Raw genomic sequence first — 19328 nt, 5'->3', positions numbered from 1 at the left:
GGATATTTTGATAACAAAAATTAAAACATAAAAAAGTTACTGTCTTATTATCGCAAAGTTAAAATTATCTTTAAATTTCTTTAAATATTTATAAGTAAAATTTTAATTAAAAATAATGACATAACTCTTATTTGCTCAATAGATTTTCCTTTATTTCTGCTAATTTATCTTTCATATACATTATTTACAAGATTAACTAATGGATTGCAACACTATACATAATCTTACATTGTACTACAAGTGCAAACGATAATAAGGTGAAGTTTGAGCAAAGGAAATTCACAGTCTCGACTACGCAAAACAGTACACGCTAGTTTGTTAGCTACTACATACGTAGTAGCCCACATCGTGGCCTCACTGTGAAAACAGTAATCAAACTTCGACTCGTGCAGGTCGAGCAACCCCAACGCGGCTTCGCGTATGCTTAAGAGGCTGCTACCCTCTGCATCAGCAATCTCTGGTTACATTTCCCGCATGCCGACCACTTCCATGTGTTTTCCTTCATGTGAAACTACCAATTGTGCTAATTCGACGGAACATTCACGTTTAAATACATCAAATTAAATCAACAAAGATATAGATATGTGTGTCTAATAACCGAAGATACCATATTAATATGCCTTACAAGCTTACTAATCAAAATATATGTTTAAAACAATTCATGTTTGTATATTTGTGAAAAGAATCTCATGACATGCAAAAACGGAATCAATGTTGCAAGTTCGCTCAGCAATGGCAAAGCCACCATCAGAGTTAGCTTCTGTAACAGCCCTTGCGGAGGTCCCTCGTATTTCCTCCCTCCCGTCGTCGCATTAGTAAACTGCCCGCTTCCTGCAGCACAGCCACTAACTGTTACCTCGTCTTAATGGACCGTTTACCTCGACCGACCGATTAGACGACCCACCGCCGTCAGATTAGAAGCTTGATCGCCGTCGCTAGCACTTGCTTAGACCGACTTTCTCTCCTAACATACTACCTTGGACCAAGAGACTTGATGGTTAGTATCATAATGAATGCAGCTCAAACAGTAGCGATGAAGTCAGAACTTGTATTGCTCAGGTGCAGTCTCTACATTATGATGTTAGCGATGATCACGAGAAATTCGATAACGTATTGTTATATCACTAAAAATAGACAGAAATGCATTACTTTAACTTCCTCTTCTAGTGAAATCGAGTCCTGACATATAACATGACAAATTGAGAAAGAGTATGTAGTAATTCAATTACCAAACTGAAGATAGATCGAATTATTATTCCCACATGTACTGTAGCAAAAAGTATTAGTATCAAGAAAGCAATTATGAATATCATTTATTTATTATTGTCTATTTTTGTTTTATTTTTAAATTGTGAGTGCGAAAACATATTTGTCTCGTAATCTTTATATATCCAAGATATTAAAAATTCGATATAAAAGTTAAAGATGCAAAAGTTTTAAACATTCATAACATAAACAAGCATTGTATATTGTTGCGCGTAATGTAAAAATTATTATGCAAATAATGTAACAGAAAAATAGAGGATACAATACCATAAGGTTAATGTCAGGAAGCAAAAAAGATGTAAGAGGCAAACGATGCTTCACCATACGATATTATATCAGAATTTATGAAAAAAAAGGAAGTAAACGCATCGCCGCTTGTGAAATGAGGTACGATAAAAGCGGAGCAGCCGAACCATTTTTGGCCGCCACCCTCTATTTAAACAAGAACAAAGGAAATCGTCGGCGCAGACGCTGTCATCGAACGACGCGTATAGACTCGAATCGATGTATATGTTGAAAATAGATAATGTCAAGCAGTATTTTAGCTACCTCTTTTAACACGGGTCGATGTAAGATATTTTCTCCCTGGTTCTGTGTGTGGGACTTCCCTTCGAAGAGGCACAGAGCGTGTTGTAATTTAGTTTACAATAACGTTATAACTTGCAAAATTCGATTATCGATATTATAGCAAACATTTCAGTCGCTATCGTATGAACTTTTTTTCTTATTGAACTATTGTTTCGTATACTTCAAGATCTTGAGAAAAATTCAAGGTTCTTCTTAGAATGTAAATCTTCCGAGACCTGAGAAAATTATATTTTCAACATTGATACCAATTTTATTTATAATGTAAAAAATATTACAAAAAAAACAAAAATAATCATCGAAAAAAGGTTATATCTCTCGTTTTATATAATGAATTTGAATTTTTGTTGTACTCTTTAAAAATTTTCACTTCAAAAAATCGTTTATTTACTGTGAAATTTGTGGAATTACGAACGATAAAATAAGCTTACAAGAGCACAGAGGAAGGATAGTAATACGGAAATATTAATTTTGACAGTAGGTGAACACTCGTTCAATCACATTATTATGTCGTATAATCAATATCATTGATATGAAATAAATCGCTTCGTCGATATTTCATTTAATGGCAAGCAGTTAGCAATTGATATCATCGTTATAATATAAATCGTTTGATGAAAAGTGATAGCCATGAATAAATTGGCGCATATATTTTTAGGAGTGAATACGAAGCTGCTCCATATTCCGAGCTGTGAAGGCATCACTATTGTTCACGATGAACCAATCAGGAAGAAGAATAAAATTGTGGGAGCATTACCATCATTGATGTTACGTTAATGAAGAGACTCGTATTATATCAAAATATAACGATCTTTTAATGGATTTCTGACAAAAGAGGTGAATGGAAAAAAAATGGAACAAATGTTATTCATCAAATAAGTAATATTGTACATCTCAAATGGATCAAAATGGAATTTTTCATTAACAATGAAAATAGATACTCTGTCATATAAAATTTTGAAATAAAAAATAAAGAGGAGATAGTAATTGAATAAGTATAATTATTAGCAATATGTGCTATTGAGTAATAATGATAATCGCAAGTTATAAAGTAAAAATGATTAACGCACTTCTGTTAAAAAAACATATTTCGATATTGTTTCGTACATATGTAACATTTGAAATATAATTAAATGAAATATAATTAATTATTCGGATTATATTTTTCTCAATCTCATATGCATAATGCAATTTGACAAAGGCATTTAATGAAGAAAATGGTAGAAACGATACTTTCCTATCTCTAGATTGCCGTTTGCCAAGCATTCTTCACATATTATCCAAATCCTTATGCGATTCACGTTTTATCGGAGAATATCCTGTATCGAAAAGTCGGCGGCACAAATCTTTTCAGTACAAGTATTTTTTGCAAAAGAGTTACCGCTTCGTTATCAAACCGGATTCGGAAACTAACGAATATAGTTTTTCCGTATGCTTCGTAAAATATTCTTTCTACGAGCAATCTTAATATTTCTACTTCATATATGTAAATTCAACAACTACAATTTGAAATTAAATTTCATGTAAATTTATGAGCAGTACCGACTGTAACTTAAGAGTGTAAATATGTACGAAAGTTATTCCAAGTAAAAAAAGAAAATTGTCAAGAAGTATACATGAATAATTTAAGCAACTTACACGTATACAGTTTTGCATCAACTCATTTATTATATATAATTCGATAAAGCGTTATAAAATTGTATGTAAATTTTTTTTTATTTTACTATTACAAAGAAACTATGTTCAGTAAAATATTTCTGAACATTACATTTGTTTCCAAACTTTTTAATCATTTTGAGTATATTATCTTTGTTTATTTTATTTTAATATATTGTAAATTATATTATAAATCAAAATTGATACAAGCTTTCTTTACCAAATCAGAAATACTTTTGTTATAGAACAATCTTTCGTGTGAATAGATGTTGGCAGAACTATTAGACTACGTTTCGCATTTTCCGCACTTCTAACGTCAGGATCCAAGATAATTAACGCAGATATTAGGAACCTTGCAACCAATAATATACACATTTTAAAATTTGCAAGGTATAAGATATAACTTTCTTTGACCTCTTCATCGATCAGTGCTTTTATCGTTGCCGCATCAAGCATCCATTTTAAAGTAGCAACAAAAATACATTTGAAGATAGACTATTTGGAATAAATTTATAAGCGAATTTAAGTACTAATCCTCGTGAAAAACATTGTCGATTTTATCGCGATAGACTAGTCTCGTTAACCGGGAACCTCGATCATAGAAAATTAGTAGTCATCACGGAAACGACCGAATATATACCCAACCACGGCGATCCCGATAAAACTCTGATGACTCATCGTACCAGCGTCCAATCGCCTTTCAATTGCGATCTCACGGATCGAATAATCAGGGGAGTCTGTCACGCACGAACAGTCAAGAACAGTACAGATAAAGAAGGAAAAAAAGAAGAGAGAAAAAGCATTGCATGTTACATTTGTCTTGAAAGCAGTCAAACTAATCGTCGATATATAAAAGTTATAAACGAGTGAATTGCAAGACGATTTTGCTGCGTAAAGATTTCTTTGTGTTCGCGCAACAGAATGAAAGGTTTTCAAGAAAGCCAAGAATCGCTATCGATTGACTTCATAATGCAACTGTATGTAATTTATGGATTGCTATACTTTCTCGTCCTTGTGTTCGACTATTTTTTATGGACGAGTAAAAATGTTGGCTTCCCCCCTTTCAAAATTTTGTCAATAAATTACGCGGCTACATGATAAACAGCTGCAAACTTTGAACTTACTATGTATTTCTATCGAAACATAATTTTTATCTGTCTCACGATGATGGAGATACTCATTGTCATTTAAATAAATTATTATTAAGTAATGTACTTCTTGAGTTATTAATTTTAAAATTTCTACAAAAGAAACTGACATAAAATTTTATGGAATATTGCAGTATAAATAACTATGTCGTAAATAAAACTCTGTTGTGTCAACGTCAGACCTACAAATTCCGTAAACTACGTTCCCTCGGCTACGTTTTTCAGGTTGTATCCGATTTGCGCAATGTATGCGGGAGCAACGCGAATTATTCATAAAGTTCCTTTTGACGCTTGAATGAAATATAGTGCAGCACAAATATTACAGCATGAGTACACATATCTCACCTATTTAGCATAATCTTCAAAATCTACGGTAAAATATGTTTACTGCAGGAAATTAAATTGTTAGAGAAAATTACGTTAACTTGTGTAAAAGGAGGACACTCATTTACATCTCAATTAAATTGATTATGTCAAGTACATCGACTAAATCAACAGTAACCTCAAATAAATACGTCATTCTAAAAAAAAACTTGAAAAAAAATTTATTGCAAAACTTTTGTAAATTTTAGTAAAGCTTAAAGCGTCAAAATGTTCTCTCTCTCTCTCTCTCTCTCTCTCTCTCTTTCTCTCTCTCTCAACCTGTATTTCTAAAAAGAATTTATTATCATATTATGAGTATACCTTGTAATTATTATCCATGATATCGATATGTAACATAAAAACTCATTAATAAAATACAACGATCTGTTTATATAAAAATCAAAATGAGATAATTTAAACAATTAGAAAAAAAATATTGAAAGGAAAAAGAGATCGAAATAGAATAGAGAATATAACATAGAAAAGAGAACTAAAAGATTCACTAGAGCAACAGTTCAAACGCAGTTGAGATGTCGCAAGAATCTATACCCTCCATCTCAACCTAGATGAGAAACCTTATTTCTGTGTCCAATTGAATCATCCCTCCTCCGAGAGTGCAGAATGCGATCGAGAATGGAATGGTGATGGGATATATCCAGCTTTTACGTGAGATGCAGCCATATAGCCGGTTGAGCCGATAAAAAGAATGTCACGTCATATATCATTCGACAACTATGCAATATGCATTCATTTCCACACTTTAGTATAGATATATTAATTAATTACTTCTAAAATAATGAATGTACTGCAGCTGTTCGTATAACGTTCGAATATTTATTTACTGAGAAATATTTATTTATTAAATATTAATATGTCACGAGAATTTACTTTACGTCTGAAAATCTTGGCTATTTTAATGAAATTCTTATATAAATTATGAAAAATATATATCAATCTGCCGAAAATTATATTTTTTGCGTTCCAAAAATTATTTCACTCATTTATCTAATCACAATCAATGTGTGTCACGTCATAAATAATTTTTCGTAGGCGAAATCAATACAAAGATCAATAGGAAATAAAACCAACTCGTAAAGCGTGTCTTTTGACGATGCAATAAAACTTCACAGTTAACTTTAATCTTATCAGTTCATGCTACCTTTCTATTCTGTCGTGTACGTGAACGGAATATAATATAATACTATTCACCATTCATATATTCATGTATGCGTCGTACTGTGATAGTATAGGAATCACACATATGTACATTTCTGCACATGTATTATACATATATATCCAGAAAGTTATTTGTCTATCTTCGTAATCATGTGTTTTGATCACAAAGCAGATAATATTGTATGTACATTATGTCTAACTTCGCGAATATGCTTCTACATTTCAATACGCGGTTATAATATTGTTACAAGATCATAGAATAAAGAATAGCCATAAGATAATAGAATGTTGTGAAATAGAGTAAACTCAGATAAGATGGCATACAGAAAAGATGGCCATAGACTTTTAGAATTACTAAAAAAAATGAATTTAGCAATATTATTGGAGAAATTACAGACTACGAACATTTTTTTCTATGACCACAACCCGAGAAAGCTTATTCTATTTTTTTTTATTTTATATTGTCATTTTTTGTTAACAAAAATTCTGACTCAAGCAGATACAAGAGTACTAAATTTAGAGAGAAATATGCCAAAGAGAAAATACTTGTTCACTTAATTAAAATCGATAAAGGAAATGGTAAGAGGAAAAAGTATGTATCAGCAAAAGAAAAAAGCGAAAGGAAAATAATTCTTTTAAAGAAAAAAGACGAAGAATTCGAGACGCGATCGTCTGTAATAATAAGCGACATTTAATATGTCGCAAAATATTCAAGTCTCCCGATGTTAATAAACGCGCTATAAATAAATGGAATTAATATTTCCGTTCAAGTGGTTAAACGTGGAATGAGTTTCTCGTACTCAAGAATTCATGGTGTGCTGAACGTGCAATTCGACGAGAGAGGATTTCGCCCATCCGATAGAAAACCGACGATGAGAAATAATAGAGGGTCAGCTGCGCGCAGCGGGGATGTCATCAGCAGTCGCGGCATAAAAAGCTACCTCTCCCGTACAACATCGTCATGCAATTAGCACAGCGTCAAAAGAGTCAAACCCGACATCAGCGCGCAACACAACAGCTTCCAATATTTCTCATTTGTTCTTCTGAGTTATACATATACCAGAAAATTTTTATCCATTTAATATGATGTATAATAAACCTGACGCGATCTCAGACGCGCGTATCGATTTTGTTTGCAATTAAACAGATAGCGGATAGTGACCTGTCAAAATGCAAAAAATCATGCAAAAAAAATAGAAACTTCACGAAGATGCTCTACGTTTGTGGATAGTGAATTTTAGAATAGCTAAAAAATTGATAGTCTTTTATTTATCACGATATTCCAATCATATACATAAGCAATGATTCACGAAACTGATAAATGCATAACAATCGTCTACGACTGACGATTTGAAAAAAGTAAGTCAACAAAAATAGTTTTTTAATATCAATATAACATAAGCACAAAGAAATATCTATGATCTCTAACGATTTTGAAGTTTTCACGGGTATTTTCTTTAAAGATACCAGAAAGTTGGCCGGTTATCGCTGTGTCTTTATGCATTACCAACGTTTCGTGAACAATGAACCTCGTCCTGATGAAGCGAATAAGGTTCACGAAATATTGGCATTAGCAATGGATAAAAACACGGCGATAACCGATAAATCTTCTGATATCTATGATCTCTTCATTATAGACATTTTCATTCATGAATTTTAAATGATTTCTAGGAATCATACAATTTCATCAATTTTATGGATTATTATATATACAATTAGCCTATTATTGTATTGATTAGATTCATATATTATAATATTGCTTAAAAAAAATTTAAAAAAAACAGAAACTACAAAGATATATGTATAATGAATTAAAAGATTGAAGAGAGAAAGAAAGAGAAACTTTTTATTATAAAAAGTTCAGCATGTTTATCAAAAATATAATTAAAAGCTTGATAATAAAAAGAGAGAAATCAATGCAGAAACGTAAATGTGCGACCTATTTAAATGATAGAAGAATTAGATAAATGCGCATTTGATTTACACACAATTTCCACCGAATATTATTTAAAGTTTTTTATAAAATTGATGTAATTCTCACTGTTGCTATCATGAGTTATAATGAATTCAGCTAATCAACATGAATACTACTAATCGGCAACGTGAATGAGGGTAATCCACCTCAATACGACGAAATATCGCGTCCGATTCCGCGAAAGCTCATGATCCTAATCCGCTTTACTTCACCGTAAATACAATCTACACCAGAATGAAATACATGTCGTACTTCATATGTATCGCTTTTCTCAACTGTGCATCAATATCTGTTAACTATCCACATAATGTTACGGTCAATTATAGAAGAAATGTACGTACATCCCTTTCGATCTTCCCTTTCAAGTTTCATTTTCAATGGAAATTGTAATGATCACTCAATATCATAAGCAAAACCAATTTTCTTCTAATAATAATATACGATATTTTTGAGTAAATTTTCTGTTAGAAATAATATAAATAAAAAGACAGCATTTTTTTCTTTAGATGTTTTAAAATTATTTTAGAAACCAATAATAATCGCTGAAAAGCGATACTTGCAACTAATTCTCAACAAATTGTAATACAGTTTAAAATTATTTTAAATATATCTTTTATATAAATAATATACATGATTTTTGTCCTTATACATATATAATATTTTTATAAACATAAATTTTTTTCTTTCTATAAATATTTAATCGACTAAATCATACGAAATGGACATTGAAATATTTTCGACATCCTTCTGCAATTGAAATGGGTAAATTCTATTACTCTCGAGCAGAGAGAAAACCGAGATAGACAGTTAGAGGAAGAGAAAAAAATGGAGGGAGACAGAGAGAGAAGAGAAAGAGAGAGCGAATTCGAGGCATTGAGCAAAATGTGCGGATTCAGTCGGCGGATGTTACGCGTTTGCGGTAATACCGACGAAGAATGGATCTATAAGCGTGGTCTTGCAAAGATATGAGAAGAGTAGCGCGAACTGACGGCCCATCCACTCCGTGAGCTCTTTGGGGAGCCATAAAAAAGCTACCCACGTAGATTTTCTCACTGATCGATTATTTGCAAGAGGGGGATCGCTCCACGGCTCGACAAACTCTAACTTCCGGGATTTTGCATCCGCAAAATTCTCACACATGCTCTTGATGCGGCGTAACAAGTTTGAGGTTAATCTTGTGTGAAGTTTTCGTTTGGCATAATTATTGTGATAAAAATATTTCGTGCATCTATTTCTAAATTCGTTTTCCTTTAATCAGGAATTAATTATAGAAAAAAAAATAGCAAATTGTTTTAAGTTATTTACGATTGAGAGAAGAAAATAGACCATCTAGTATTTATCCATGACTATTACTAAGTCTACATAATTTACGTCAGTTGTCAATAAGTGTTGTATAATTATATATTTCGTCAGATAAAAATCACATTTTTTTATAAGATTCAAACCTATGTAATCTTTAACATATAATTATATTTTTTTTAAAATCTATAGTTCTCAGTTTTATCAAGCTCATCTTTTTTACTATAATTCAATTATAGATAAATTCCCTTGTTAATTATTTCGTGATTAGAAGCAGTTCTGATTACTTAAAGTATGAAAAAACAGGAAGCAGCAAAGAATACGAGATAATTAACTATTAACTATTAACTACATCACACAATGTTCTTTAAATTGTAGTTAATCTGTAACCATTTTAGAGAGAAATCGTTTTTCACAAAACTCGAAATCTTAAAAATATACAAAAGAAACATAATCATATATAAAATAGCATTTGAGGAATACCTCAAAAATTGAACACATTAAAATCTGAATAAATATATCATGTTAATAAATATATCATGTTTTCCCCAAGTATTATAAACTTTTTAACGGTTTTATCCAGAAAGTTAAAATCTACAAGAAATGTTATTTTTTTTACTACCGGCAAAAAAATATTATTTCTTCTACCGCCAGCAAAAATCAACCCTTTTTTAGTTGCATGTCAAAATAGTTGAATTTATTATTAACTAAATAAAACACGTTAAACCATATATATTATAAAAATACTATATATATATTATAAAAATATAAGATAAAAAAGAAGTATATACCTACTCTAAAAGTACATAAAAATATATGACAAGTATAAAAAAATCTCATAATATCTAATTTAAATTTTCACTATACGTAAATTTTTATTATATGTATAGATATACACACTTTCGTAAATCATTTTTTTTTACATTTGATATAATTTTATTAACATTTCTTTTAAAGCAAAATATTTCGATCTTATAAATATTATATGATAAAAAAGGCTAATCTCTCTCACGTGCACTTTGCGCTTCAATACTGTCTGTTTATCTCTGATACGCTTTACTACGCGACCAGATCATGTTGATTTCCGTTTACATGAAAATTCACCCGATCTGCGTAAAATAATTTTTTACACCGGCGGTAGCCCGGAATCAGAATAGACGGATTATACCTTGGAGTGGCTGCGTCAATTAAGGGATAATCACGCGGTATTAAACGTACGTATGTGAGATATATGCATGCATTACATACACACACGTGTCCCCATACATACGCGGACTTCGTCGCGGTTACGACAAACTTGTGTCGGACAAAGTCCAATTCTATCTCGGTACGTTAACGTTACCGAGGGTTGAAAGAGGGTGAGAGCGGCGCGGGGGAGAACAGTGGAAACGCGGTGAACAAGAGAAATGGGCGACGGCAACGCTTGAGCTATCTTCCGTCTGGCAATGCTCTACCACGACTACATTAGCCGGCTTATCCGCTCATTATGTGGACCGACGATCGCATCCCCGCACCACCGCCAACTCCACGCCCGTTCCTCCCCTCATCAGGGATCAAGAGATACCTTACTTTCTGGGGTTTTCGCGGTGATATCAATGTCGAATGGAATAAGTTACGGGACAGCGAATTCATGTGTCATGATTTATTAAACGTTACGAAATTATTAATAACCGAAAAATGGAGTCGCTGACGGACAACTTAATAATAGAAGTGCTCTGTTATTTATTTTGATATTTCAACGAAATTTATTTTACAATATTCAACGAGAGAAGATATTTTTCGTCTACCTTTTATTTTTCTTTTCAATATTTGAACAGTTTCTATAATACAACAGAATTATATTTTTCAGTCTTTTTAGTTATATTTGTGATTTTACAAAAGTATAAGTAATTCTAACTAATTTTGCAAACTTCTAAAAAAACGTATTTTATAAATTGCACGAATATCACAAATAATTGCTGTTAATTTTTAACAAAGGCGCATTTTATTCAACCGTTTAGTTATTGATTTAAATACAATTGATTGCATTTTATAAGCAAACTTACCTCTATTCGTAATTCTTATTGACAACAACGTACTGTTACATTGCCATTATGCAAGTTTTATGGGCTTTCTATAATAAGCCATTACTTAAGCTTAAGTCTTAAGCCATAAGAAATTAATCAATCACAGTCAAATGTGAGAAGAATAATTTATGATTGATCAATTTTTTTACGACTTAAGACTGAATGGCCATAGCACAGACTCTTGCATAACTCATAAAGCATAGTGCATAAGGGAATCAACTAATCGCGCGAAATTCTTTTCCATGGAATGGGAGGAAAGAAAAGATACTGATTAGTTTATTCGTTTATGAATTATGCGTTATGCAAAAGTCTGTGCTACAGCCTTATAGGCCTTCTACAGTAAGCTATTAGTCATAAATCAGAAGTTAGAAGCTAAGGGTATATCCCTTCATACAACTTACATAGCCGCATAAACGTATGCACAAAATTATCCAATTATATTTTACGTGCGTCTTTATAAGAGAAATGCGATTGGATAATTTTCTTTATACATACGTTTATGCAGTTATGCAAGTTTGTGTGGATATATTCTAAAAATTGACGACTGTGTGCTCAATTTTTAGCTTCTGATTTCTGATTTATGACTAATGGCTTGTAAAAGACCCATTAAGCTTAGGTAATGGCTTATTGTAAAAAGCCCATTATACATGATGAAAAAGTAACGCAACAACAATGTAACGACACAGGCGACACTGTCATTAAAAGTTACAAAATAAGTGCCTTAAAGTACTTTCCAGTAATAAAATACAGCCATACATTTCCTGACACAGTAAAGACGAGCACAGAGTCTTGCACTGTGTTAGGGTACAGATTTTTGATAATACATAAGAAAATAAACCATATGTGTTAAATCGAAGTCCTTTATTTTCTTCCTTTACATAAAAGACTTTAAATAAAAGACTTTGATTGGTTAAGTTTCTTACAATAAGAAAAATGGTTTTGTTAAAAATGAACATACCAGAAGATTCTTTAATTAAATCGAGCAGAATCTTCTGGTTTGTCCATTTTCGACCAAACCACTTTTCTCAGTGCCTTATGCGTTATGCAAGAATCTGTGCTCCTGTCTTAACACAGTGTCGATTTATAGCTGAAACGTTGATTAGATTTTTTATTTTATCGCTAAAATGAAATAATGAAAAAGGTCTCACCGAGTATATCCAAATATATGCAAATGTAATCTTGCAACTTCTTATTAGAGTATAACTTTTAAAAAAATAAACCGTAATGAAATGTAAAACTTTGGTGCAGAAGTATATATAAAACAACGATACAGTCGAATACAACATTTTAACTACGTACGATTGTCGACTCGTGATCATTTTCGATGTTTGAAGATGCAACATTACACGGCATTCACCGGAGAAAAGTACACAGGACAAACGTAGAAGCCATTACGACACTCCGAACTAACGCCGAAATATCGCGATTCGCAATTGTCGAGAACGCGCGAACGGCGCGAACGACGCGAACTTAGCTGAAACTATGTACTATCGCCAAGGCGCCAACTGTAACTTGATACATAAAACGGGCGGGAAAAAGTGAGCGTTTGATCACGTTTAGCGTATTTCGATAAATCAGAAATATTTTAATGATAATTCGTGTGTGTGTGTGTGTGTGTGTGTGTGTGTGTGTGTGTGTGTGTGTGTGTGTGTGTGTATCATCTTTAATTTTTCTATAATTTTTCCTGAATTTAACATCGTGCGACAATCTCGCGTAATATGATCATAATAATCATCTTACTTCAGACTAATATTCTCCCGGAGATCGATTTTCAAAAAACAAATGAGGACAGTGAAAACTATCGGCACAGTAATTTGTAACTGTAGGATGTTTTTCAAAATTGGAAAAAATTTCAGTCGATTGCTATTCTTCCACGTCATTTTATTATTGTATGTACTGCCAATAAGAATCATAAAATTCTTAATTATTGTTATTATTGCTATGTTGTTATTATTATTTCCATGCAAAAAAACGATCATCAAAATTCAGGGCTACAACTTTTATCGAAAACACTTTTCTATAAAATTTGTATTTTTCGAAATTTTCCCACTCTGTATATATAATATTTTCTATTAACATATATTAATTTCCCTCTTGATTTAATTTATTCTTTATTATCTTTTTCTAATTTTTAGAAAAAGATAAAAAAACAAATTAAAGAAATTGAAGTTAATTTACATTGGTGGAAATCAATAATAACACATGGCCAAAATACTAAACGTATCGGAAGATACAAGGAACAGTAATCTTATAATTATTTTTAATATCAATTTAATAAAATACGGAAGACAATTCGCAATTTAAGGTCATATACTAATGGCCATTACTTACTCGACTCGTGTCTGTTGTGGGTATTTACATGTCTTGCGCCAGTCTTGACTTAGATGATCTAACAAGGAAGCATGACGAGATGTATATATGCTCTTTACATTGTCATCTCATTGTCATCTCGCGCGTGTGTAATTGTGTAAAGCCTGTCTCTTGTTTTGACAAATGTAGTACCTAATCGTCTTTTCTGCGATGCTTCTTCCCATCAAAATCATACTCTTTCCGAACAGTAAAAAAATCCTATGTAGACGAGGAAATCGATTATTCAGTGCTTAATTAGCACTCAATCGCCATTAGTTCATGATCGTCGTTAATCGTAACTCGCGACATTCGAAATCCTTAAAATATCCTTTCCCCCTCAACGCACGTCAAGATGCTTCATTTATCAAGACATTTATCGTTCGTATTGTTGAAGTCGCTTTTCGGAACGTCGAAAACATTGAGTGGGCTTTCAAAGGGATTAACACTAAATATTCAATGAACAATTAATCATTTCCCGACTTTCGAGGTACTCGATTTTGGTGTTATCGCGTGACGCGCGCATCGCATCGATATATAAAATTGTCACGCGAACGGTAGAATTTTTTGTATGTACGTAAAGGCTACCACACGTAAAAAAATTTTGATAGTAATCGTAAAGCTGTAAGGAAGTCAACTAATCACAATTAAAAGTCTTACATTTTAGAATACTCAATCGTAAATGATCAATACATTGACAATCTTACGATTACAACTTTTCTTTTTTAAGCATGATGTAAGAAAAGTAAGAAAATTAGTTCTGTAAAGGAATGCTGGAGCGATCAAATTATCGATATTAGTCGTGAAAATATATTCAAATTGACAGAACGGAATCAAAAATCCCTTTACAGGATTAAAGGAGACGCAAAATTAGGAAGTGGTGTAGTGAACTTTACTAAAATTGAAAAAAAAGTTAAGTAAATTTTTTATTTTTTTCGATTTTAATACAAAGTTCACTGCACCCTCTCATATAATTTTGCGTCTACTTTAATTCTGGAAAAAGATTTTTTTCTTATTTCATTCAGTCAAAATTTGAAGATATTTATACGACAATAATGTCGATAATTTAATCACTTCAGCATTTCCTTAATTGCAGTATCGACGTTATTGTCGTTGCACAGATATTATTCATGATAAAAAAGCTGCGCAACAAATAACAACAAAATCGACATTATCGTTAAGAATTACACAATCTCAAACCAGGTGAACCAATTTCAAGAATGCACAGTCGGTCACAATGTAATATTTGTGATCAGCAATTTAAATGGAAATATAAAATAATTTTTTTTAGATCTATGTTCCGGCCTTAGAGCTACCGCAGACAAAATTACGTAAGTCCGGATCTACAATAGATATTTTAAGTTTTAAGCCGTAAGAAATTGACCAATTATAGTCGAATGCGAGAAGAATAATTGACTATAATTCGTTTATTTCTTATAATTTAAGGCTTAAAAATCTATTGTAGATCCAAGCTAACAGTAATCGTAAGGCGTAAACTAAACCTGATGAGCCAATCAAGATATTGTTTTAGATTTAGGTAATCTGACAGAAATAGAAATAACAATAAACTTATCCATAAGATAAATTTTAATCGATTGGCTTGTCGACTTAAATTTATGCCTTACGATTACTATTATGGAATTTTATCTGCGGTAGCTCTTAAGTCTTCTTACATCACAGTAACTGCATAGTAACTCGTCAGCGTGTTTAACGAATGTTGTAAATGTCGTATATACATATGCATTGCTCGTTTGCTTTGCTCGGAGTACGTTGCGCATGTGTACATACAATAAGCGTCGGAAGTGTCGGGGCAAAGTGGCGGGCTGTCATTCGCGCCGGCGTTAATTAGCGCGCAGCATCGTAATTAGCGATTTTCCAAGCAGTTCCATGTCTAGGAGCGCGAGCGCCAGAACAATGGAACTCCCAGAAAGACAGTGATATCGGTGCAGCAGTGCATTGGCTGGTGAATTAAGTTCCTTTTTTTATATTCGCAGGATTAATTGTTCACTCGTCCCTTTCGTGATGATCTGATTATCACGCCGTGCTTATCACGTTCTAACATCCGTTTGCATCTCTCTTCGATTTATACAGTAGGATAAAATTTATTCTAATTACCATTAGTTACTTTATTCTTTACCATTACTCATTAATTTACTCTTACTTCTTTTTATAAAAATAAAATCTCGCTCCTTTTATTTAACGTTAATTTCTTGTATTTCTGTCGCTTGGTTGATGTACTTTGAATCTTATTAATATATTGATTATAATTTAACATTAATATTAAATATAATTTAATGATAATAATTAACATTAAATATAATTTAATGAAAATAGTAATATTAATAATTGCAACTTCTAGGTACCTTTTAAATAATAAATTTGTATAATATAGCTAAGGATTCTACATAGACAAATCCTTAAATAACTGCCACATGTATCTATTAATTATTTTGTTAACATAGATAGAATAGATATTTTCTCTTATTTAACACAAGCAAAAAAATTAAATTAAGGACAGTGAATTGTATTGTTATAAATTTTGCTGCAGATATTCTACTAATAGTATCAGTTGAGATAATCACCGATTAAATTAAAGTTTGATTGTTCATAAAGCCCGTATCAAATTACCGAGTTTGCAAGCCGACCCGATTGCCAACTCTGACTGATCAATAATGGACCAATCAACATTGAATCAGTTTTATTGTGATTGGTCCATTATTGATAGTCAGAGTTAGCAGTCGGGTCGGCTTGCAGAGTCGGTAGTTTGATACAGGTTTAAAATGCTTATTGATAAGTCGATAAATTACGGTACAAATTTTGTACAATTAATGTATAAATTGTACAAAATATGTATAAATATTTCATAAATGTAGGATATTCGGAAACCACACACACATACACACATATGCGCGCGCGCGTCGTGCACGCGCTGTATGTAATATTTTTTATTGGCAATTTGTTTCTACGAAAAAAAAATCATTTTCTTTGTAAAAAGTTTCGAGAACAAATGTAATTTTTTAGTGATCAAAGGATCTTGACAATCGAAATTTGGATTAAAATTTTGAAAAAATGAGATTTATTGGATTTTTCAAGTGAACAATATTTTCAATGCTTTTATTAATCAATGAAATTAAATAATTTTTTATCGAATCTTAAAATTCCAATTTATATATGACAACGAAAGCAATGTAGCACAACGGATTATATTTATGTCTATTGGAGTTAAATTTGAACAATGTCGTCGATTCAACAATTTCTAAGGTATGTGTAGTAAAGCAATGTCCGAATGCGCCAACCAATCGAATAACGACGACGACAAAAGAGAAAGGAACGCACCAGTCGTTGAAAAGACTGCACTTAACGCGGCGGATATATATCGCTCTGCAGGATGGGGTGGAAGTGAAATGTGGCCGCGCTTACCGGACCGGCTAAACGTACTATTTATTGTCCTTACAGTCGCCGGTCTTCCTTCGGAGATCTTGCGTCGTTCGTAAGGACATGTATTTACCAACCAACAGCCAGAATTGGTTCTATTCCACTCAGGGAAGAGGATATAGTAGAAGGAAACTATATGACAACCATTGAAGTTCTATGTATAGAATTGTTTTATACAATAATAATTGAATAAGCTATTTTATGATTATTACAACGATAAAATAGTTTATTCAACTATACATATATATGTGTACATTAATTCTACATAATAAAACTTCTACAATTATCATCTACATATACAGCTACTATATTTTTCTCTGAGTGTCATATTAAAACTTGTAGCACGACAAACAATCATAATATCAAACTCGACAATAATAACACATATAGAAATTACTAAAAGCTTATTAAGTTATACTAATACCAGACATATTAAGTTTAATTGAGTTATGATTATTTATTGATTGTTATTACTATCGTATAGCAATCTATTTAACTGTGATTGACTAAACTCGTTATCTATCTTTCTTATTCTATGTAACTAATTAAGAAAAAAAAAACAATTTTTTTTTATGAAAGACAATAATTTAATAAATTTAGCTTCACACGCGTTAATTATTTCTCTTATTGTTTTATATTCTATATTGGCAAATAAAAGAAGCATTTAATCCATAAATTATCATTTCAATGCTGCAACAGTATAATTTTATTAAGTTTAAAAATGAACTTGATTAGAGAGTAATATATTTCCACGAGAATAATAACTCTCTTAAACATTAAATTTTCTTATTCTCTACAGAAAATGCAATAAAAAAGTTCGTAACTGTATATGTTTCTTTTATATATTAAAAAAAACTGTTTCTTTTATATATTAAAAAAAAATTGTTTCTTTTTTTAGAATATATATAAAATTCTATTTTTTACATTTATCGATTCTAAAGCAATTATTTAAAAGTGAAAAAGCAGGAAACTAAGTAAATATAAAAAGAATTTTTAAGCCTAAAAAAAATGGATACGATTTGTCTTACCTTTTGAAGTAGTCCCGACAGAAATTGTAGATGAAGCTTCATTTTCGCCGTAACACTTTACAAATTGCCAGTCTTCTCTTAGTTTTTTCAGCTTCTCCTATAACACAATATTAAATACACAATATTAAATAAAGTTTACTTTAGACAATTTAGAATAAATATATTTTTGCATACTTGTAATTCAACAGAAACTGGTTGTTTTGCTGATTCACATTCTTTTTCCAAATTAGTATAATTCTCTAACACATCTTTTACTTCCATTTCGCGGTCTTTAACTTTAGACTAAAAAATACAATTTTCATTAAAAATTATAATATAATTTATCCTAACTTATCATAATATAACTTACCATAATATTTTTAATCACTTCATTACGCTCGTGCTGCGGTAGATCTTGAGAAATACTTAATCGCGTTCGCGTTTCCATAACCCATGCCATAACAGCATCCAGGGTGCAGATGTATTTTTTAAGCGACGCAAGCTTGCATTCTACGTATTCGCGATGATTCGACAGATTTGTGTTAGCCTAAACAAACATCATTAAATACAAAAGTAATTATATATAATTACATATTCAATTATATTATATCAAATTATTAAAATTTTAAAAATTACAATATTATAAATTTTATAAATGAAGTTAGTACCTTGTCCATATCCGCGAGAAGTTTATTACTCTCGTCTTCTTCTTTAGGAACGTTAGATTGATTTACTAAGGCTTGCAAAGTTCTTTTCCGAGATGTAAGTTCTTCTTCTCTCGCCTGCAAAATATTTCATTACTATTAGATTTAAAAAATAGCGACTGATCATTTAGCTTTTAAAAATAAATAATATACACTAAAGAAGGTGAATTACACAAACGAAAATTATATCACAGATACTTTTGCTGTTAATCCAATCTATAAAAAAAGATAAAGAACGAACGATATATATTAGTCAAACTTTACTAGGAAGCAGATTGAAAGTGAGAGTTCAATGCTATTTA

The 19328-nt window shown here is 31.5% G+C and overlaps 2 protein-coding genes across 2 annotated transcripts in view; one reads left to right on the top strand and one right to left on the bottom strand.

Moving 5' to 3' along the window:
• LOC105154354 (dystrophin, isoforms A/C/F/G/H) overlaps positions 1–19328 on the bottom strand; it is a 462027-nt gene that overhangs the window by 405483 nt on the left and 37216 nt on the right. Inside the window, exons 31-34 of the mRNA XM_087403323.1 lie at positions 18991–19104; positions 18693–18869; positions 18518–18625; positions 18344–18440 (exon numbers count right to left, since the gene is read on the bottom strand). Coding sequence (XP_087259449.1) covers positions 18344–18440; positions 18518–18625; positions 18693–18869; positions 18991–19104 — 496 coding nt within the window. The remainder of the gene's footprint in view (positions 1–18343; positions 18441–18517; positions 18626–18692; positions 18870–18990; positions 19105–19328) is intronic.
• Positions 3–6148, top strand: LOC147910429 (uncharacterized). The gene is made up of 2 exons (XM_087403324.1): positions 3–2623; positions 3099–6148. The coding sequence occupies exons 1-2, from the start codon at positions 2482–2484 to the stop codon at positions 3317–3319; spliced, it is 363 nt and encodes a 120-aa protein (XP_087259450.1). The 5' UTR covers positions 3–2481; the 3' UTR covers positions 3320–6148.

This window comes from Acromyrmex echinatior, chromosome 2 (genome assembly GCF_024713525.1).
Source record: "Acromyrmex echinatior isolate Ae372 chromosome 2, ASM2471352v2, whole genome shotgun sequence".
In the NCBI taxonomy this organism is placed as follows: Eukaryota; Metazoa; Arthropoda; class Insecta; order Hymenoptera; family Formicidae; genus Acromyrmex; species Acromyrmex echinatior.
The sequence above is the reverse complement of the archived record's forward strand: the minus strand, read 5'-3'. Positions and strand labels throughout refer to the sequence as shown.